Raw genomic sequence first — 24,200 nt, forward strand, 5'->3', positions numbered from 1 at the left:
AGCACAGAGATCAATTTTCCTTGGCGCTCCTATCATTTCTTTCTAGTGTAAAGAAGGGAGTATGAGAAATACAACCGGGAGGTACTGAGTTCATAAATTATCCTTGTCCCCATCCACACTGAGAATGAGGCTGAGTTACAGTTATTACATACAGGTTGCTTCTACGGGATCACGAGAGACGTTACGCGTACTTACTTCTCCAATGCCCATTTTTTTTTTTTTTTTTGTCATTTAAGTGAAAGAATACATTTTTTTAAACTCTTAAATTCTGAAGAAGCTTATTTAAATCAGCCAAATGGTTGCTGGATTTACTAGCCCACACACAGTTAAGAAAGAATCAAAAAAGAAGATGGGGAAACAGTGTTAAGTCAGTAAAAATATAATACTGCATATATTGTTATTAATTATACAGCCCAAATATTTAAGAATTTTTTTAACATTTATTTATTTACCTTTGAGAGACAGACAACAGAGTGCGAGTGGGAGAGGGGCAGAGAGAGGGAGACACAGAGTCCGAAGCGGGCTCCAAGGCTCTGAGCTGTCAGCTCAGAGCCCGATGTGGGGCTCGAACCCATGAACCACGAGATCGTGACCTGAGCCGAAGTTGGACACTGAACCGACTGAGCCACCCAGGTGCCCCAAATATTTAAAATCTGTCTTCATATTCTTCTGGTTCTCCTCTTTTGAAATCAGTCCCACTCAACAGTATTTATCAACTTATTAATTAGAGGCTTAATGGAAAGAGAATGAGTTTGAGGCATATACAACAACGTTTACTGGTTTCTTTACTGTCCAAATCTACGACCGTGGCCAAACTACTCAACTGTGCTGTAAAATGGAATCAATGACATTCACTCTAGAGAAATAAGACTAATATATATGCAAATTGTAATTGCTATACGTATTATTATTTTATTTTGATCGGGTCATACTATTAACCCTGTTTCCCTAATTCATTTACTTCTGCTAGTTTAAACGAAAGCTTAACGTCATCTTGAACTGAGATTCACATGAAAAGTGCCTATCACAGTGCTTGGCATATATGTGCTGAAAAACATTTAAGCTATAAATATTTATTACTTGCAAATAAAGGAATTAGGGTAGAGGTTTCCTTAATCTCATAGACTTTCACCACGAGATCTCGTAACAATGAGATTCCTCTTTATCTAACATCCTATTTTTTCCCCCCATTTCAGAGTTATTCTGGGAATGGTCTTCTTTTTTTTATGAGGTATTCACCACCCCTCTGATACATCACCACTTGTGTACTAATATCCACAATGAGCACCAGAGCACCCCGAGATTACAAAAGGCTTGTAAAAAGGGCTATCAGGGGCTTGTAAAGAGGTCACAGAAAGAATATTACTACTGGAGTTACTCAGATGTTACGTGACCAGCTAGTTATTTTGTTGGTAGACCTCAAAATATAGTTTGACATATTTTTTTTCCTCTCAAATTGAAGGGTACCTGGAGCTTTTTATATTGATAGCTTTACCTTCCACCGGCGGTCCCTACTTTTAATTACTACAATAATCACTCCACACTGCCAAGAATCCCCCAAGATAAATATAATATACAAGCCAAAGAAACCGAAGCCAATAATGATGACAAAAGAAGTCAAATTTCAATTCAAATACAGTCATTCCAGCCTCAGAAGGTTGAAAACTCATAAAGGTAGAGACTGAAAATGAAAATGTCACTTCAGCAATGCTGAAAATTGATATGCAGGAGAAAAACCTTACTAAAAAGTCCTTGTTTTCAGAACAGCCTGATTTTTCAGCTGCATCTCCAACATTTTCTGTCTCTCTTCTAAATCAGAACTGAGGAAAAGTCAGGGTGACAAGTGCAGCTTTTTTTTTTTTTTTTTAATTTTTTTTTTTTCAACGTTTATTTATTTTTGGGACAGAGAGAGACAGAGCATGAACGGGGGAGGGACAGAGAGAGAGGGAGACACAGAATCGGAAACAGGCTCCAGGCTCTGAGCCATCAGCCCAGAGCCCGACGCGGGGCTCGAACTCCCGGACCGCGAGATCGTGACCTGGCTGAAGTCGGACGCTTAACCGACTGCGCCACCCAGGCGCCCGACAAGTGCAGCTTTGACCACCAGTACAGAGAGAAGGCTAATGAGACAACTGGAAGGTTCCACGCCGCAGCCTCTCACCGTCACAGGAAGAGAGATATGTGCACTGGGAGGGAAGGGAGGAGCTGGACAGGCCGGCCGGAAGCTCTGCCTCCAGACATAACTGTGTTCAGTGGCCTAAACGGATTCATTCATTGATTCAACAAATTTTTGTGGGGCATTCCCTGTGAATAACGTACTGCCTGGGGCATCACAAGAACGGTCTTGAGGCATACAGTTGTGAACAAGACAGGTAAGTTTCTCTTCGCTATTGTGTTATTTTATTTTTATAACACTAGCTCATTCTTTCTTCGCTGGATCAGTCAATATTTATCAGACAGGCGTTAGGTCTGTGTATAAAGCTCAAAAATCAACGACATCCATTACAAACAATCTAGACAAAAACATCTTTGTCAACTAGATCAAAGGTCATCATTTGTAAGCAGGGAGGACATTTCTGAAAAAGGAAAGGGCAGATCATGAATTTAAAATTGTCATTCACTGACTGATTTAGCTAACACAAATACGCGTAAGGAGATGTGCTTTGTGCCAGAAGACATACAAATGAAGTGAGACAGAGAGAGGACGACCGCTTTCCAGGTCCTCTCCGTTCTCCTATGATTAAATCCTCCCATTCTTCAGACTGGACTTTGGGCTTTATCTTGCCTCTCCTCGGCCCTTCAGCAAGCTGTTTCACTTGGCTAAGTGTCAACTCCCCCATCTGCAAAGGGGAGCTAATTGTAATAGCACCTGTAATAGCACCTTTTTTATCAGGTTGCCATGGGACTCAAATAGCCCATTCAGATCATTTTAACACCATGCTCCATATAATAATAGCTGGCCATCACTGAGTGCTTATCACTACCATTACTGTTCATCTTGCCCACATCTTCCTCTGCACGCCTATTGCTACCACCCTCATTCAGGCTATTTTGCTAATTAAAGTTCTAAAAAAATGTCAACCGTCAAACAAGTGAGGCAGAACAACGGGCTCTTTCCAGTAAACAACCTACAACTTTCTGCCTTTGAATCTCTTCTTATCCTTATTCCTCTGACCAGCATTCCCTCCTCTCAGCCTAACTGGGTAAAAATCCAATTCATCTTTCAGGATCCAGCTCAAATACCTTCACAAAGCCTTCCCCGATCTTCCACAACAAACTACTTTCTTCTGTTTCCACCGAGAGTGTGGCACTCACTACTTTTCTCCTATAAGCCATGTTTGTCCTACACACCAATACTTTTTTATGTTCAAACATTCTCAGTTCCCAGTTAAATGCATGTTATGAAGAAAGATGAGGGCGTATAAAAAGTTTGTATTTTTTTTCTCCAGAAAATAATCACTGCCTAGGACTATGGGCATCACTTTGTTATCTGAGTGAAAAACAAATCACTGAATCTACTCCTCAAAATTCTAAAAATGTCCTAACACTGCATCGGATCACTGAATCAGAAAAGTGTCTATGTTGCAAAAACACAAGATAGAAATGAGAAATTAGACTTTGGTATCAGGACATACATAATGTTTTAAGAATGAAGAAAAGATTTTCTTACTTTTCTTTCCTACTGCCCAGTTGGCGAGCTGTGTATTGATCCCCATAGTCAATTAGCACCAGCTGTCGAGAAAAGACGTTCACTTTGTTGCCTATAAATAAATCTTCCAAGTGAAGATCATCATATTTGGTCCGCTTTAAAAAGGTGCGGTGATTCTTCACATCGTGCTAAAACAAAAACAACGCAGTAAGACAAATAATTCTCCAAAGAGAATGTTACTCTTATTATAAATTAAAAATGATTCTTAATTCTGCTTCGTTAAACATTGGCGACGTTGTTTCACTTTTGCTACAAATACAAATCACATTTCTTTTAGAACTTCTTTTTTCCTAGTGGAATCCAGTAATAACAGAAAAACTTACTACAAATTTAATACTTTAATAAACCATGAATAGAAAGATTTGTTCATTGCCAAACCATTTCAGCAAATTAGTGCTTCCGAAATCCCAGAGAAATTCCAAATTTCAGCTGTCTTGCCTAGACAAAACCCCAGTACCAAAGAGATCTACCTGTAAAAGGGTTGCCAGTGAAGAGACACAACGAAATATGTGCGACTCTTAACCTGATCTTCTTCAATCTGACTTCTTGGAGAGATAACAGCTTTCAATATTGGTGACATATTTAGGGCCATGATAATCTTGATCTGCAACCACTTACCGCCTATTGCTTAATCTAAAACATGAACAATCCCACATCCGTTTTATAAACAAAAGATACGAATTACTATTTTCACATTAAAGATAAAGGTACAAAGTTACCCTCTTGTATTGGAATTCAAACACCAAAAAAAGAATTCCCAGTAATAAAAGAAAAAAATATATTATGAATTTTCAAAAGCAGCGACATAAAAGGCAATCCTATTCCTCTCCCTATCCCGCATTCACTCCCTCTGCTGATGTTTAAGGGGGGGAAAAAAAAAGGCTCCATTACCATTTCAACAGATCCATCCCCTGGGTAAAATAAAAGTTCATAACGTCGAAAAAGTGAAGCATTCGGATCATACCACTCGGCAATGAAAACGAATCTTTCCCCGTGATTCTGCAGAGAAAGAATTAACATTAACGTATAAAATATAAGCACTTCTTGCATAAACCATCTACGTTGAAGGCAAGAATTACCAAAGATTTGTTAACAAACAAGTACATCTGTTACTATTTATTACATTCAAGGATTCTTCTTTCAACCATATATCAGTTACCACCATACCTTCAGAAATACTTCCTTCTAATTTTTCATTAAATATCCTCAGCTGTCTCAAAGATGACTTATGAACTGCTTAATACTTAACAACCATCCGATCACCCTGAGTAAATTAACAATTTTTTTTAGAACATGAGCTCCTGATCGGACTACTGTACTAATTCAGCACATTTACATACAAACAGATCTGAAAGCAGATTTACATATAAACAGACAATAAACGGCTGTGAGAAAAAAATTCTGAGAGGCTAGCTCTCAATCACATGAGATTTTAACTTTCCTAAATTTCAGAATCCAGCAGTAGTCGCATATTGTCATCATTAAAGTCATAGTAAACATCCTTTCTTTCCTTCCTAATTTCACACGATAGCATCTTTTTACAGAAATTGGGGAATGTGTTAGTCTAGGTCCTCTGAGAAGCAGACACCGAGACAGGATTACACTTGCAACAATTCTATTCTATTGCAAGAAGGGCAATTCCTAGAGGAGAAAAATGGGGAGGGATCCAGACCACAGTACAAATCTGACTGGAAGGAAGGAAAAGAGAGAAGGGAGGGAGGCATCATTCCAGATTGCTGTACAGTCTAAGGAAGGTTCAGCAAGACTGGCAGGCAGTGCCCCGGCCAGGGAGCCCTCAAGAGTTCCTTGACATCCGGGGACCCGCCTGCTTGAGTCTCCCTGCTCCTCAAAGGCACCAGTTGGGAGTAGCCCTTGGGAAGCGTGTCTTAAGTGCAAAGGCAGCAGCGGATTTCAGAGCACAGCAGGTGGGGCCCTTGCTCATAGCTGACGGTGTGTGAGGTGCATTCCTATGCCTATCACACAGGATGAAGTGAAAAAATAAGTCAAAGAATGACCCTCTTTCCTTGACTGTTAAGCAGGACTTCCAATCATGTATGTTGTTAAAAATAGCTTAGCCCCAAAGGTCCGTCATTATAATAAGGAAAGGAGGACATACAGGACATGTAAGGAAGAAAGGAATCTAGTTTTGTTGCTAATTCTGAACTTAGCATCTGATTCTCTGGTTAGGATACACGGATAGGTTTTTTTTTTTATGTTTTGTTGATAATTTCTTTTGTGTTAATAATCCCCTTATATATTCTAATGGTAGAAGGTGTATGGCTAGTTATGTTTATGATTATACTCATAAACTGTACTGTAAAAAGTTTTAAGACGCTATTTTATTTTTCCCACAATCATCCACAAAGACATATTTAAGCAACGCTAATTATTAGCTAAGAGAAAATGAAGGTAAATTAAGAGACATACTATGACATTCGTGAAAGCCTTCCTTCACACATTTTTTTTCATATTCTTACAAATACGGCTTCTTAAAGTTTAGGTTTCACTGTGCGGTTCTAGTGTTGTGGTCCCCTTATAATAGAAAATTTAAATATTACCAGCTTACTAAATTTTTTACTCTCTATATTAAAATATTCACTCACTCGACGACAGCATTGAAATATTTCCTTCACTAAAATAAATAAATGAAATTAGAAAATGGAAGAAGTACAGATGCATCTAACTGAAGGTAATGGGGCAGGATGGTGAGGTCAATGAAAAACCAATGAAACTTGGCATCATTTATCCAGGGAGCCCAAACACAAAACTAACCAATCGTACTGCTTAATTCTGAGGCGGGTAACAGAATTTTGCACAATACGCTCTCCAGAAAACAGTTTTAATATAAAGAAAATAAATGGAGGACCTACTGTTTCTGACTGACAAACTAGCTTAGAGCGAACCAAAGCAAGAAGAACTAGAAAAGTGGGATACGAAAAAAATATCTGTCTGAAAACCCTGGGGAGCCTCTAAGGCAGCCAGAATTTGATGATCCCGGATCTGGAAAGGCAGGAAGCTTACGGAGGTGGCCCAACATTCTTTGTGCTGCTTTTACTTGAGGACATGTGTTGAGTCTTATGTCAGCCTGGACAAGAGACAGAGAAGCTTAAGAAGAGCCAGCAGAGGAAAGCTGCCAAGAGGCAGAGAAGCTAGCAGAGCTTCTGACAATGTCACAGGGATATGGAGTGGCCAAGATTTGCGGGACAAAGATCCCGGGGAGAAGGACATTCTAGAAAAGTGAGCTCATACCTGTGTTTGTTCTCTAGCCTCACAGCATGGGGAGAGAAAACTGGGTGTCTAAACCCACTAAAGAGGAACTCTCTTAACCCTCTCACCTTTTTGTTGATTCCTGGAGCACAACACTCTAGGAGCACAGGTAAACAAAAGGGTCAACTGTCCCTTACAAAGTTTACAAGTTACATGTTCACTCAACGCTTACTCCTTGACCACACTGAGGGGATACTTTCCCCATTCTAGCTCCCTGCATCTCCTGAAGTTCAATGATAAGCTATCAGATACACCAAGAAAGAGAACCAAGAGAAAAAGCAGACAATAGAAAGAGATCCATGAGTAGCTTACCTATTATCTGACGAAGGCTTCAAAACAATGAAAATAGGTATTAAAAAATACATTGAGACGAAGAATTTCACCCGAGAGCCAGAATCTTTTTTTTTTTTAATTTTTTTTTTTTTTAACGTTTATTTATTTTTGGGACAGAGAGAGACAGAGCATGAACGGGGGAGGGGCAGAGAGAGAGGGAGACACAGAATCGGAACCAGGCTCCAGGCTCTGAGCCATCAGCCCAGAGCCCGACGCGGGGCTCGAACTCACGGACTGCGAGATCGTGACCTGGCTGAAGTCGGACGCTTAACCGACTGCACCACCCAGGCGCCCCAGAATCTTTTTTTTTAAGTCAAGTGGAAATTCGAGAACTAAAAATAACTCTAATATAGCATTCTCTAGCTGGCAAAAAATATCCTCTAAAAAGTAAAGGTGAAATAAAGACATTTCTAGATAAGCAAAAAGAGAAAACTTATTACCAGTGTGCCTGCATTAAAAGAAATTCTAAAGGCAGTTCCAAAGGAAAAAGGAAAATTATACCAGATGATTCAAGGAGTTAAAGAAGGGGCTGAAAAACAGTGGAGACGTAAACATGTGGGTAAATCTAAATAAATATTATGCATGAAAATAGTAATAATGCCTTGTGGGATAGAAAATACATAGAATTTGGATGTATGTCAAAATGAATATAAAAGGTGTAAAACGTAGACGATGTTCATCAAATTATGTACAGCAAAGAAAATATCTCCTACATCAGTTGCTCGACCTGTTCTCAAATTCCAACGAATATTCATGAACAAGAATCTCTCTTAAGGGGCGCCTGGGTGGCGCAGTCGGTTAAGCGTCCGACTTCAGCCAGGTCACGATCTCGCGGTCCCGGAGTTCGAGCCCTGCGTCAGGCTCTGGGCTGATGGCTCAGAGCCTGGAGCCTGGTTCCGATTCTGTGTCTCCCTCTCTCTCTGCCCCTCCCCCGCTCATGCTCTGTCTCTCTCTGTCCCAAAAATAAATAAACGTTGAAAAAAAAAAATTAAAAAAAAAAAAAAGAATCTCTCTTAAAATAATAGATACGTGGATCAGGGACGTTCTGTTCAGTTTTCCACCCTCTATTATGTTAGAATGAATCTTCTCCCTCTCCTACTCCTCAGACAATGGGAAAACATTTCTCAGACTGTTTAACAAATCAGTGACATTCAAACTTTAAGAAATGAATGGCAACCACTAATCATGACAATAACAATAATTTTTAAAGTACCTACTAAGTAGCAGGCTCTTGACACGATCTCATTTCATTTTCACAACAGACAAAATAGGTAGTACCCCTATTTCGTGGACAAGGATAGTAAAACTTAAAATTTTTGAACGCTGGTCCAAGGTTACATAACAAAGAAATAAGTTGGCACTCACTATGCTTTGTCCCATTAAACAGCACTGGCTATGAAAGATGACACAAAAGCCACTGTTTAAGAACGTATCCATTCAATGGGCCTCCATCCACTAATGAACTGAGTTATTTATCTACTCCTCCATGTAAAGCTAAATAATTCTAAACAGGGTCAAGTTTGTTGCCTTTATCAATCATTAGGAGAAGATTAATGATTAGGAAATGCAATAAGAGAATCATCTCATTCCCTGTGACATCAAACATATTTAATACTGCTTTTCAATTACATCCCAATTCCAAAATTTTAAGAATCAGGTCAGTGAAGCGTGTCCTTCTAAGATAGCATTGGTGTGTAAAATACCAAAAAATGTTATAAAGCGGATGCTATCTAGGAAATTACAGAAATTATATTGTATTGCCCATAAGTTGCTGCTTTAAATCATTTTCACTGTGAGCATTAGTTATTCTAATGTAGTCATAAGCTCTAAAGGAAAATAATAAAGCAATTACTTTTTTAAGGTAAAGGGGAAAAAAGGCCAACAGAAACCAAAGGTCATACTTTATTGGGAAAAGAATAAAAGAGCTGTTAGCTTTAAAAATTCCCTCAGAACCACCTAATGATTGATGTTGAAGGAAAAGTCTGCAACACTACACAGCACTTAAATAAATCTCTGATAAGTAAGCATCACACAGAAAGAGAGACAGAAACTATACCCACAAGATTTCAAAAATGCCTAAAGTTCTATCTGACCTCTTAGATTTTTACCTAGAGTTTCAGAATAGCATCTACACACAAAGAAAAAAAATCCTTCATATTCTCTTGGATAATTATCCCATTCCTTCATTTATAACTGTGATTTATCTCAACAAGATTATTTAAAACTACATAAAAATAATAATGGAATTTCCATTTATGATGAGGAAAACTAACTCTCAAGCAGGTACTATGCCCTCTATGAAAAAGGGCCAACTATGCCAGGTACAAATTGTATCCAAATGCGATTTAAACTTCACTTTCTGATTTATCTTTGCAGTAGAAAGTCTGGTTACTTCAAAGAGTCAAAAGATGCCTCGGGGTGCCTGGGTGGCTCTGTCGGTTAAGTGTCCAACTCCTGATTTCAGCTCCGGTCATTATCTCACGGTTGTAAGACTGAGCCCTACGTTGGGCTCTGTGCTAGGCATGTAGGCTGTTTAAGATTCTCTCTCTCTCCCTCTGCCCCTCCCCAGCTCGTGTACGTGCAATCCTCTCTCTCCCTCTCTCTGCAAAGAAATGGAATGGAATGGAATGGAATGGAATGGAATGGAATGGAATGGAATGGAATGGAATGCAAAAGATGTCTAGAGGTATAGCGGTGGGACTTCTGGACTAGGCACGAAACAGGAGTGCACCTGAATGTCCCATTCAGGCTAGTCTTTTGCTCGCTGCCTGATATAGACATACCCACACACCTCCAACACCAAAGTTGCCTTTGAAATTTAAACATTTTTATTTTTCAGCTAAACTGAGCAAAGTCTAACAAAGAATGTGATCCCCCTTATATTATTGTCTTTTACTTATTTTTTACTTTACATCCAAGGTAGTTAGCATAGATAATAATGATTTCAGGAGTAGATTCCAGAGACTCATCCCCTATGCATAACACCCAGTGCTCATCCCTACAGGTGTCATGCCCATCACCCCACCCACAACCCCTCCAGCAGCCCTCAGATTTGTTCTCTGTATTTAAGAGTCTCATGTTTTGTCCCCCTCTTTGTTTTTATATTATTTTTGCTTCTCTTCCCATATGTTCATCTGTTCTGTATCTTAACCCCTTTTATTATTTTAATGATGTCAAAATTGAAAATCATTTTGTTTGAACCCTTCACTTTATGGGTAAAAAAACTGAGGCCCGGGGCGCCTGGGTGGCGCAGTCGGTTAAGCGTCCGACTTCAGCCAGGTCACGATCTCGCGGTCCGTGAGTTCCAGCCCCACGTCAGGCTCTGGGCTGATGGCTCAGAGCCTGGAGCCTGTTTCCGATTCTGTGTCTCCCTCTCTCTCTGCCCCTCGCCCGTTCATGCTCTGTCTCTCTCTGTCCCAAAAATAAATAAACGTTGAAAAAAAAAATTAAAAAAAAAAAATTGAGGCCCAGTGAATATAAATGACTTCCATAAGGTTACAGAGCTAGTTCATGACTGAGCCCGACCAGGAAGCTACACGTGCTGTGACTCAGAGATTTCCATGGTACCAGCCCTCCAGGGCCAACTGAAGAGGGAGAGACTAACACGGAAGTAGTACGAAGGGACACCTCCATTTTTGGGTCACAGATCTGAGAACGTCACTGACTGGATGGTCACAGGGACAGTAAGGGTTTCAGCTTCCATCGGACATAGGCTTCTGCAGAGCATTTAAAGATCACACGGTAGCACAAAGAGACTTTTTCTTAAAGTAGCCAAAACATTTTCCTTCTTCTGGACATTCTAAATATAATTTACACATAAAAAGATAATGGGTCCCTCACACTCAAGCACACTGTGTTCCAATTTTGTAACTAATCACTAATGGGCCATCTAGTTTTTGTTTTGGTTTTGGCATGTCTTTTTTTTTAGGGGCATCTTGGCATAGTGAATATTTTAAGCTGAAGGAGCTTGAGAAAACCACAAAAGAAGAAGGTCACTTTGACCTTTTCCTAAGCCTCTTCCCTGAAACAGGTTATAAATCCCTCGTGTGAGAGGTGCCTTCCCAGAAGAAAGAAGCATCCTTATCTCTCAGGACAAAGGAACATGGGAAAAAAAAGAATCCCAGCAAACAGGCCTTGCTATCCTTATGAAGGCTCCCATATCACATAAAACTTAAATCAATTGATATGTTTTCTCCTATTAATCTGTCTTTGTCAGTATTCAGACATAGCCAGGGACCCTAAGAAGGTCAAGGAAAATGTTTTCCTCCCCTACAACTCCCTGAAAGGCTAAGTAGAAAGCCCAAAAAATGGAATAGAAGCTTTCAGGCGCTGCACTGGAGGGGGAGGGTGCAAAGAGGGGGAGGGTGAAAAGCCAAATAGACCTTAAGTCACAGAGAGCACAGTGGTTCTGCAAGATGGCAAATAGTAAGAAACAATATGCTGATGATTACGTAAACAACAGCTAAATGTGACTCACAGTGCGGAAACGGTAATCAGAGTATCGAACAAAAAGCAGTTCTGTTCCTGCTGCAAAAGATCAGCATTGAACAACATAATGAGCATTTTTATTGCCAAGGAACTTGGGTGATGATGACCCAAATCTTTAATATTCAATTCAAAATCCTGGGCTAGGTAGGGAACAATCGTTCAGAAGGACACTGAAGAGTATGTCAGAAATAGCTGCCGCTGGGGAGTATGTGGTGTGTGAGGGGGTGGCGGGGGGGGGGGGGGGCAGTGGGGGTGGGGAGGCTACTTTTCAATGTACACCATTATGAAATGTTCCACCTGACTGATGCTTGTATTTTTTGTTATTGTTTAATGTCAAAAGGGGTTAAATTGTTTTCTAATTTGTAGTTTTCTTTATAGTTTAATTTCAAATTACACTGAAAACCTGAAGCTGGTCTTTCTTTTTTTCTCTCTCACTATGTAAGAATTTAACTACGTAAACACCCAACAAAGATTAATACTCATCAGTAGACCCTTCTTCACATCATATTTCATCTATAGCCTTTGGAGTTCTCTTCTATTAGCCATACTATAAAATCAGAATGGGAAGACAAAAACAGAAAACAAAGAAACAAAGGAAACAAGCAATGGGTATAGTAACAGGAACGTTAAGGAAACCTCCCAAGTGTCCGTACAGGCCTCACCACCTGCCCTCTGAAAAGCAGAAGGCAAGGCCATCAGACTATGTACATTACCTTATTCCCATCCACCAATTCATTTATCCAACAAACAGAGCACTTGCCATGTTCTATGTTCCAGGTACTCAGGTATGTCAAGATATGACAATGGCAATTAGAAACAAACAAGGTCCTTACAATCTAGCAGCCAGTCAAGCACTTTCGAGGAACTTAGAACCACTGGCTCTGGATTGATTGTTCTGCTCTTTCACAGTTGACTCAGTTAAGAGAAGTGATTTTAATTTTGTACTTAAAATCCATTCTACACTGATATGACTACTCATCAGAATGTGCTGTACAGCACGTTACAATTTTTAATTTCCCTTTGATGGTACGCTTTTTCAGACGTAGAAAAATCTCAGATTGTTTTTCCAAACTTACTTTGTTACACCTAAAAAAGGAAAATGTCATTTTAAAATGTAGCATATGAAAATTGCATCTATTCAAATGCATTCCGGAATGAGTCACTTCCCAGTGCAGCCATTTTTTTAAAATAGTCAGATTATACCATGCACATGCTAATGACGTAGGTAAGTTCCTTCCATTCATTTTGAAAACATTTTCCCTTCTCTCAATTCCTTTTAAGAAAAAAAAAATAGGGGACAACCAACAGAAATAATAATATTCTTCCGTAAAACAGGTGAAATTTAAAAACCACATGTATATTGGTTATAATCATGATAGTGGCTGAACTTGCAGACAATGCTGGAAGAAAGGATAGAATCAGTTGATTCAATACAGTTGAGTTGGTGACATGTGGGCCCGTGTTATCGCCTGAAAGTGTTCCACCACCAAATGCCAGTCTCCAGCGCTCTGTTCCCTGCCCCCATCCTCCTGTCCTTGCACTCAGGTTGTCCAACTTCTCCCTCTTTCTAGCATAACGGTCCTTTCACACATCGCCAAGCCACCAGCCTGTCTTTTCTTCACTTCCTTCCTTATCCAGCTTAGGTTCCTTGGTCTGTCATTTCAATCATTATCTTAACAATTCTTCTCATCCAAGACCCAGCCCTAAATGAAGTTAACTAACCTGTGCTTGCTCCGTGCCTGTGTTTTACGGTTTTGTGCCTTACTTTTAGGTCTATGATGCATTTGAGTTAATTTCTGTAAAGGGCGAAAAGTTCTGTGTCCATTCAGTTAGAGGTATAGACAGGCAGATACAGTGTTATTTATTCGTTGAGGTAGAGAGAGAGAGAGAGAGACTTCCTAGAGCATCAGTCTTCCTTAATGTTAAGTAAACATTTTTACATTATAACAAACATATATATTATTGAACAGAATGTAAAACTCATATAATTTCACATAACTTATAAGATAAAATAGGTGATTTTAAGAAAATCTCCCCCCTAGTTTTGAAATTCCACGTGAAATGACATTTGAAAGGTAACCAAGCCTTTGGAAAATCAAATCACGCCACCCCTCTCTTGGTCACTGCTTAAAGGAAGGCCCAGTCATACACGGACCATGTGAAACTAACAATCTTCTCCAAGCACACATGCCTACCCTTAGTTCAAGAGTAAGTTTATTAAGCTCATATCGTCAAGTATAATCGTGTCTTGGCCTCGTCTACTTCAATGTTACGGGTCAGAAAGAACCACTGTCCTCCTGATGACCCCACAAGCCCTCGTTCACCACATCCTGATTGGACCTGGCCCTATCAGGATTGCGCAGTGCAATGCCTAGACCAAACGGAGTCTGCTGCTGCTGCGATAGTTGTTATGATTCATGGGAGCAGCTGGCATGGCCCGGAACTGTGCTGCTCAAAGGGAAGACCCAGGAAACTATTAAGGGCTTACTTTTGGGTCGGCTGGGGAATACTTCAGAATGGCTAAAGGCATGGGCTCTAGAGGCTGACAGACCTGGGCTATGTGGCCTTGGATAAGATAGTCAACCTCTCCCAGCCCTGGTTTCCGGATCTGTAAAATGGGGCTATTAATAAACTTTCCTCATAGGGTAATTGTGGGGATTAAATGCCTCAGTGTGCGGAAGTCACTTAGAATTTATGTTGCCTACGTCTTTCCAGCGGTGACAGTGGCTTGTAGAGCCATCTGTGACTTTAGAGCTGCACTGGCCTTGTTCCGATATATAGGGAGAGCCTCTCTTGTTTGTGATACTGCAGCCTTGGCTGCAGCAAATCCTAGTCAGTAGTTTTTTTTAAGGCCCTTGCAGAAAAATCAGTAGGAAGGAAAAAAGGTTTTGTGAGGGACAGAAAAATAGAAATGTGACTGAAATTGTACGTTTATGAAAAGCTACTGAATGTATAGCTTTTCTGCAATAATAAGCAATTTTTATAAAGGACATGTTAATAAATCAGAGTAGGAGCACAGAATCTTGCCTTTTAGAGAGCTCAAAGTGTTCACCAATAAGAAATTGAGCAACAATTTTCTTTCTGAGTTTTATAACATCATCTGTTACCCAATATAATCATTAGGATTATAATTCAAACTTCTCAAAGGAAAGACACCATTGAAAAAAATCATAAATTATACCAATATATCAATCAACATGAAACTGTTGCAAATTATAGCTGTGAAAAATTAAACCCTGTGCTTCGGCTTAGCACGGAAACCAAAGATATTATGGAAAATAACAATAAAGTATTCCCGTTCTAGAGTTAATAAAGTCATGCTAGATATTATACTTATTAGCAACCAATATGTCCAAAAGAGCAGGTATCACACGTTACCATTTAACTACTCGAAGATGCAAACTACTTATGTGACTAGGTGTACAGGGCCAAGCAGGAATCTGAGGAGCTTCGTCTATGAAATGAGAAGAATATCTCAACAACTGGCCTCCAATTCTACAAAACAAAGCAGAAGTGCTCCACACTTGATTTAAGAGACAGGAATCTTCCAGATGAGAAAGTGCACACCCAAGGCTTCTCTGATATCAGAAATAAAGCACAGAAAATTCTGTCAAATAAATTACCAAAATCTCCATTGAATGACTCACCAGTAAATTAAGGCATGTTTTCAAGTAATTTTTTAGTCCTGATAGTACTAAGCCTGGGGGAAAGTCAGAAGAAATTGAAAGTCATACTTATCTAATCTCACATCAATTATAAATTCAGAAGAAACAAAATGCTAACACGGATGGAAAAGTACTTCATCCAATTCACAAGCTCTCGGGGTGAAGAATGAGCTCGTGCATGTATGTGCATTTGTGTGCATCTTAAGTGAAGAGGAATATTTCTGAATAATACGTGGTAATAGTATGAAATCATCTTTATTGCATTTTAAATGTCTCCAATGTTATGGAGCCACTTAACAAGGAAAAGTCCCTTATTCTTCCAGGGACCTCGTATTTTGGTTAGGCCTCAGGAGAGCATAGGAAAGTACTAAAGACATAGAATTCTTTAAAAAAAAAAAAAAAACAGGAACAGGAAAAAGAAAAAGAAGCAGGAAGGAAGGCAGGCAGCACCATTATTGTTATTTTTAGGGTACCAACTATCATAAGCTTGTATGAATCAGGAGTCGCTGTTAACATCTGATTGCTTGTACTTACAACTCTTCCAATGTTCTCGAACCTGCTACTATTTTAGTTAACCCTTACAAATCTTATTTACCCCTCAGAAAAGTTAGAAATAAATACTGAATTAAGCAGGTAGGGGGGGAAAGGGAGACAAGCTACACAGTTTTTCAGGCATATTTAGAACCCAATCTCAGTTGACTCTTGCCACAAACCTGTCATGGAGGCTCTCCCTCTCATTCTCACCGATGAGAAAGAGGTTCAGGAGGGAAGTTAATTATCCAGGGATTCTGCAGATCAAACACCTAGTCAGGGTCAGAGCTGGGATTCAAACAAAAGTCTGATGTTAAAAATCAATACCCATTTCCAGACATCAAAAGCATTGAATCAAGAAAAGAACCAAGAGTTCTGGATCAACCAAAAGAGAAACACAGATGGGAGACAGTGAGAAAGGTAGCCTGTCTACAAGGTATATCGCAGCACAAAAGCAGACAGTGATAAGAAACTAGAGGTCACTAACAATGGAAGATTAGTTGGGCCTCAATTCTAGAAAAATAGGAACTATTCTAGAGTTGTAAAAGAGCTCTGACAGGTTACTGAAGCACTTCTTACATGTTTCTGACAGGTGCACGTAAGATGTACTACAAGAGCTAAAGTCATCTTGAGAAAGAAGGTATCACAATTCTGCATTCCGAGCTATACTACAAAGCAACAGTCATCAGAACAGTATGGTACCAGCACAAAAACAAATATGTAGATCAATGGAACAGACAGAGAGCCTGGAAATAAACCCATGATTATACATACGGTCAGTAAACCTACGACAAACAAGGCAAGAATATACAATGGGGGAAAGACAGTCTCTTCAATAAACGGTGCTGGGAAAACTGGACAGTTACATGCAAAAGAATGAAAGCAGGCCACTTTCTGACACTGTACACAAAAATGAACTCCAAATGGATTCAAGACCTGAATGTGAGACTTGAAACCATAAAACTCCTAGAATCCAATATAGGTAGTAATATCTTTGACATCAGCTGTAGCAACATGTTTCCATATATGTCTCCTCAGGCAAGGGAAACAAAAGCAAAAATAAACTATTGGGACTACACCAAAATAAAAAGGGTTTTCGCAGCAAAGAAAACCATCAACAAAACAAAAAAGCAATCTGCTGAATGGGAGAAGGTATCTGCAAATGATTTATTCAATAAAAGGTTAATACCCAAAATACATGAAGAATTTATTCAACTCAACACCAGAAACCCCCAAATAATCCAATTAAAATGGGCAGAGGACCTGAATAGACATTTCTCCAAAGAAGACATCCAGATGGCCAACAGACCCATGAACAGATATTCAACATCACTAATCAGCAGGGAAATGTAAATCAAAACCATAATGGGGTATCACCTTTCACCTGTTAGAATGGCTAGAATCAAAAAGAAAATAAGTAACAAGTGTCGATGAGGATGTGGAGAAAAAGGAGCACTTATACCCTGCTGATGGGGATATAAATTGGTGCAACCACTGTGGGAAACAGTATGGAGGTTTCTCAAAAAATTAAAAATAGAAATAACCATATAGTTCTACTACTGGGTATCTACCCAAAGAAAATTAAAACACTAATTTGAAAAGATATATGCACCTTATGTTTACTGCAGCATTATTTAAAATAAGAGCCAAGATAAGGAAGCAACTCAAGTGTCCATCAATAGATGAAGGAATAAATAAGATGTGTGAGATACACACACAATGGAATATTGCCCAATCACACACACAAAAATGAGACCTTGCCATTTGTGACAAACCAGATGGACCTAGTAGGTATTATGCTAGGTGAAATAAGTCACAGAAAGACAAATATCATATGACTTCACTTATATGTGCGATCTAAAAGACAAATGCATAGACAAGCAAAAAGAAGAAACTGACCCATGAATACTGAGAACAATCTGACGGTTGCCGGAGCGGAAAGGGTGAGAGGGTGGGCAAAACGGGTGAAGGGGAGTGGGAGATACAGGCTTCCAGTTATGAAATAAGTCACAAGGATAAAAGGTACAGCATAGGGAATACAGTCAATGATATTGTAATAGCACTTGTGGTGAATACAACATAACCTAGAGACTTGTTGAATCCCTATGTTGTACACCTGAAACTAATGTAACATTGTATGTCGACTACACCTCATTAAAAAAAAAAAAAAAAAAAGATGTGTTGTAAGAGATCAAGGGAAAGGAGTTAGTCAACATCAGATTTCTAGGGAATGAAAATCAGTTCACAGAATAGAAAGGCGTGCATAAAAGAAAAAACTGTGGTAGTAACAGTAATATGATGTGGTGTTACGTATTCAAAGACACGGCAGATGTTAGATATCTGTCTGGAAATGTCTTTATTTATTCCACCTCCATTTTTCTGAAGGGTATTTTTGCCGGTTCTAGAATTCTGTGTTCTATAATAGGTACTCAGGAATGCATCTTGAAAAACAATATTCTGGACGCTTCTGCCCCCACAGAGTAAATCAAGAGATCATCCCAAGAAACTTTAGTTTTCCAAAAAAAAAAAAAAAAATGTATTTTTAAAAACCTGAGGGCATTATATATAAATGAGCTATTATATGTCTGAAATAGTACTAGACTTCTAGTTTCTGAAATTGTAAAAACTGAAAATTTTAAGTGACTGCTGCTTGCATATTTTACACTTCTAGAACTCCAAAGAGTCATTGTTAAGATATAAATACTAATTGCCAGTCACCAAAGTGTCAAATTGAATAGTTCACTCTTAAACAACTTGGAGGTTCGGGCACCCACCCGCGCTCGGTTCAAAACTGAAGATAACTTTTGACTCCTGTAGGAGCCAAGGGCAGGCTGCCCAAAATGTGCCACAATGGCATATTATTTCGAATTGAAGCTACTGGGGGAACAGCCAGTGCCAGGACACTCAGACCCCCTCCCCAAGGCAGAAAATAAATCTCCCTTATGAAAGATGCCCTGCCTGTACTAAGAAGTAAAAAGACATCCTTATCACCAGAGGTGGAAAGTTTAAAACTGACAAAGCTGTAGACACAAACCTTGTTACTTTCTAACTTCTACCTCAGCCCAAATTCCCCTCAGAATTCCTTACTAATTGAAGCTCCCAAACATGTTTTCCTTACCCTGCCAATTCCTCACAAATTTATTGTCTCTTTGGCTAAAGAACACAGAAACTACCTGGTTTGGTCATTTACTTGGGTCTCAATTTCATTACTGGGCCTCCACGCAAACATACAACTTTGATTTTGCTCTCCAATTACCGTCTCGTGTAAATTTACTTCTTAGTCCAGTTGGAAGACCTTGAAGGGTGGAGGCAGAATTTTTCCTTCCCGTAAAACGTCACTACTAATAACCTACTGTTGGCTGAAAGCTTTGCTGATGACACAAGCAGTCAATTAACACGTATTTTGTACGTTATGTGTATTAAATACTATATTCCTGTAAGAGACTAAGCTAGAGAAAAAGTTATTTAAAACCTCCTAAGGAGGAGAAAGTACATTTACAGTACTGTACCTATATTTATTGAGAAAAACCTGCTTCCAGGCTGTAGGAGTGCTGACGACACTGACTCCATCTTTGGCCCTCCCTCTTGTTCTCCCTTCTGGGACACATATGGCACCACTCTAAGATAATCACCCTGTGACTCCACCGCCATGCTCCTTGCTCCATAAAAAGCTGGGGATGCAGGTCCGGAGGGGGCAGAGGATAAGAGCTCGCACTCCGCTGCATCACCCCTCTGCCCAACTGCCCAATCGCCCCGTCAGTAAATTACCCTGAATAAAGCTCTATCCCGAATGGTATGGAGGGGCTTGCTTCGTTTTTTCAGTGTTAAAGGGCCTGCTCAGTCCGGAGGATACATTACTGACCCTCCCTCACCTTCTAATATAGGCAGACTAGGCTAGACAGGGGCAGTAGTGATGGCCCGGGCCCCCCAGTGGTGGCGACACTCAGCAGCCTGGTGGCCTCTGCTTGTTAGAGCCGCACGGGGGGCCATGGACATGAGGTGGGCTTGGAGGCGCAGCACAGCTGGCCCATCTGCCGGGAGGTGTCCCACCGGCTCATGGCTACTGGCAGCTGTGGAAGACCACAGGACCAGGGTGCCACCGAGGGAGTGATTTGTGCCCACCCGTAGGGGGCCGAGGCCGAAGGCCAACCTTGCATCGCCCTGGAGCCTGGCACCAGAAGACTTGGGAGTGAGATACTGGGTATGGGGCGCCATGCACAGCACCCTCCCTGCCTTCTGGACACATTCCCCCTCTTCAGTCCGGGCCGCAGCACCGGACCCCACTCCACCGCCCCCCATCAGCCCATCGGGTGACGTGTAGCCCTCCCAGCCCTGTGGCCCCAAGGGCTGCTGACAGCCAGCAGCTCTCCTGGGTACTCAGAGGACGGCAGGCCTGACCTCTGCAATGGTCACCTTTCGTTCAGTCCTGTGGAGACTGGGGCAGGCAGTTGTGAATAAAGCCTTGTAGCTTTTTCTGCCAACTCTTAAAAACAAACAAACAAACAAAGGTCGTAAGTGGATCCTGGCAGTTCAAACCCATGTTGCTCAAGGGTCAACCCTGTACTGAGCCCAGAAGATAGGAGTGGACAATGTTTACAAAGGTGAATGAATAAGACTGTTGAAGCAGCTTAGAATCTAATTCAGAAAAGACTCAGAATGATTAAAGTCATTTTCTTCATCACAGAACATGCATACAATTCAGGAACAGCTACTTATTACTATATCTCTTCTTTCCCACGTGTTTAAAACTTCGTTGTAATGGTGGCTTTCAAACTTTGTAACTTCTCATCACGGCGCGATACGTCCATACCTGTAAATATATTACTTGCAAATTTTATGCAGCAATATTTATCCTTACTATGTGCTGTGGACTAAGATTATTTCCTATTCTACTTTTTTTAAACACATTGAACTGATTTCATGACGTACAAATAAGGTCAAAAACCTTTGAAAAAACACCATAAACCGCCCACCATCTCCCTCTACATCTTCTCCTTTACTCAGACTGAGCACACTTAAAAAAAAAAAAAAAAAAGTTTTTCCCTATTGGAACCAAGCAACAACTTATCAGTCACTAAAATAAATGTGCAAAATGGGCGCCTGGGTGGCTCAGTCGGTTAAGTATCTGACTTCGGCTCAGGTCATGATCTCACGGTTCGTGGGTTCAAGCCCCACGTTGGGCCCTGTGCTGACAGCTCAGAGCCTGGAGCCTGCTTCAGATCCTGTGTCTCCCTCTCTCTCTGCCCCTCCCCCGCTCGCGCTCTCTCTCTCTCTCTCTCTCTCTCTCTCTCTCTCTTTCAAAAATAAACATTACAAAAAATGAAAAAAATAAATGTGCTAACTTAAAAAGTGACTACAAAGGGGGAAAAAACTGTATTTTCCAAGAACTGGAGGAACTCCTTTTTGAGGGATATTTTAATTCACCTTGGCCACTGGCCCACCATTGCACTTAGACTACTGGCTCCAAAGGGTGAGGACATCATGAGCCTGAAGTTCAATGAGGTTGTAAGGAAAGACCATGTGCCACTATTGGGTCGGGATTGTGTGGAACAAGGAGTCGCATGGCTTGGCGCTCTCCCAGAAAGATGAGGCAAGAAGGAAGCACTGTTTCTGAATCACTGACCTAAAACAGAGTAAGTGGGAGAGCCGAACATCACTTCCCTGGGGTTACACTGTTCTGTTCTAGCCAGCGAGAAAAACCACTTGCTACACAACCACTTTAATAGCTAAACATCCAGTTTCTAATGTATTCGGGTTCTTGGGATATTTATTTGTATATGTTATATGAATCTATGAGGTCATAACTCAATGCCACTTGAGTTTTTCTCTCTCCCATCAAGTGATGCAATACTAAGTGAATTTAAAAAAGAAATCGGATTTGCTGCAAGTTTTGTTAGCATGTTTCTCACTACATTTTCCTGCTTGCCCAAGATGGGAGGCGACCTTTGCAACGTCCCTCATTTCCTATGGCATCTCATGAGACCGCCACCTTCTACAAGTCAACACGAGTTTAACAAAGGATTGTCATTACTATTTAAAAGAATGACTCAGTGGACTATAAAGAACTGGAAATTTGGGGCAAAGTTATAAAATACTAGTTCTATTCATGACTGGACAGCAGTGAGCAACCTCCACTGTACTTTGGTTTATCGCTTAAGAAAGGGAAATGTTTAAGATCTACGCAGGGTAAAACCATTTACACGTTTCGGCTTATTGTAATCCTCCTACCTTCATCCTCTTTTCCACTCGTACAAACTGCAAAGTATTGAACTTTGACACAAACTAAAATGTCTTCTACTGACTCCTCTGTTTATGGAGCAAAAGCTATACAAAGGGAGAAGAGAATCTATCGCAAGCAGATTTTGCCAAAATAAAAGCCCATCCGCTCAGGAAGATGGCGGGCCTTCTAACTACCTATGCTCCTCGCCACTGAACTCCAGAGCTGGAACTTCCTTTTCCTTTTGAGGGGCCTGACTGCTGTCTCTACAAGGGTGGGTCGATAGCCAAGCACAAACTCTTATTTGCAGAGGTCGGAGGAAGCGGTGTGGGAATCAGGGAACCGGTTTAACCCACCATCACATCCTAGGATAAATCGGCTGGCTTCTTCAGGATGATGAGTAAAGATGAGTGGAGGTAGATTCTAAAATGATAGTAAGTAGGGGCGCCTGGGTGGCTCAGTCGGTTAAGCATCCAACTTCAGCTCAGGTCATGATCTCACGGTTCGTGAGTTCGAGCCCCGAGTCGGGCTCTGTGCTGACAGCTCGGAGGCTGGAGCCTGCTTTGGATTCTGTGTCTCCCTCTCTCTCTCTGCCCCTCCCCCTGCTCACGCTCTGTCTCTCTCTCTCTCTCTCTCTCTCTCTCTCTCTCAAAAATGAATAAACTTAAAAAAATTTTTTTTAAATGATAGCAAGTACATAACTGGCCGATTTAGTTTTTCCAGGAATGAACCAAAACAGGATCACACTTTAATTCTGACTGTGGCTGAAATAAACACCTAATTGCTGCAGATCTGAACTGATGATAAGTACCATGTATCTTGTTATTTATGGCCCTTCTCCTAAACCTTTGAACACTCTCTCTCATTTCCTTCAAAATCTTCACACAGTTTCTTGTCAAGACACAATTCAAATTCCACCTGCTCAAGAAAATGCCCCATGAACCTCCCAGGTGAAAGATATTTTTCAGTATTTTGAAATCTCCTTGCACTTTATCTGAGGCTTCGGAAGCATACGTACACTGTTTACGTACACATCTTATCTTCTACGATAATGGGAGTTCCTGAGGTCAAAAATGAGTGTATCACTCATCTTTACATCCCCCAAAGTGCCCACCCCAGTGCCTTCTACAAGTTGACATTCGGTCTATACCTAGTCAATGTTTCAACGTTAGACTCACAGAATAACCAATTCCTGTTGAAAACTGTTTACACCAGGCCTAGCCTAACACGCTTGAGCAGGATTTTTACGTGGCTATTTTATCTGTTGTTGCAAGATTACAAAACAACTCCATTGTATATGTATTTCTGTATCTTACTACTTTACTACTTTTACTTCTTAAAAACTTGACCTTGCATATCTATTACTTCGGGTGACTATTCATTCCTGGTCACTAACATATTTACAAGTTGTTTTTAACATGCTTCGGCCAAACCACATAGAGTTTTTGCATTCAAGCAGGCACAAGTTTCATTAATCAATGAACAAAAAACAAGAGTACCTCCAAAGCTCCTATGAGGCCCATGCCTTTTGGATGGCAACTGAGGTCCCCACCCTCAACTCCTACAAACACCGGTGGCGGAAAGGGAAGAAGAGATATAGCACCAGGCACTACACCCAACTCCTCCTTCTCATTATTCCTAGAAGTTCAACATCAGATTTTCTATTTTTAGTAGCATAACAAAAGGTGTATCAAATATGCTGACCGTGGATTCCTTTCACATCGGCCGGTCTTCAGCAGGCTCTATACAGACTGAATTTATAGAGGGATAGAATAAACACCCTTCTAGACTCCGCCCTGGGTCCTGGGTGGGAGAAAGGGGCATACACAAAATCATCATCCAGATCCTTAGGGGCTTTGCAATCAGTCTAAATTGACAAATAAAGACACGGAACAACAAATAAAGACCACACGGAACAACAGCAAAAATATAATAAAAAATAATTCAGAGATGGGATGTGTGATACAAAACTCTAGGCATTTGAACAAGA

General features: G+C 40.5%; 1 protein-coding gene across 3 annotated transcripts in view; it reads right to left on the reverse strand.

Annotated features, from left to right (window-relative positions):
- Positions 1 to 24,200, reverse strand: part of NME7 (NME/NM23 family member 7) — a 262,618-nt gene that overhangs the window by 209,327 nt on the left and 29,091 nt on the right. For 2 of the 3 annotated variants that reach the window (XM_043568420.1, XM_043568421.1), the window contains exons 2-3: positions 4,601 to 4,708; positions 3,671 to 3,837 (exon numbers count right to left, since the gene is read on the reverse strand). In XM_043568420.1, coding sequence (XP_043424355.1) covers positions 3,671 to 3,837; positions 4,601 to 4,708 — 275 coding nt within the window. Of the gene's footprint in view, positions 1 to 3,670; positions 3,838 to 4,087; positions 4,092 to 4,600; positions 4,709 to 24,200 lie in introns of those variants that run through there. The other variant, XM_043568422.1, reaches the window with a different exon arrangement.

Source organism: Prionailurus bengalensis, chromosome E4, assembly GCF_016509475.1.
Source record: "Prionailurus bengalensis isolate Pbe53 chromosome E4, Fcat_Pben_1.1_paternal_pri, whole genome shotgun sequence".
NCBI lineage: Eukaryota > Metazoa > Chordata > Mammalia > Carnivora > Felidae > Prionailurus > Prionailurus bengalensis.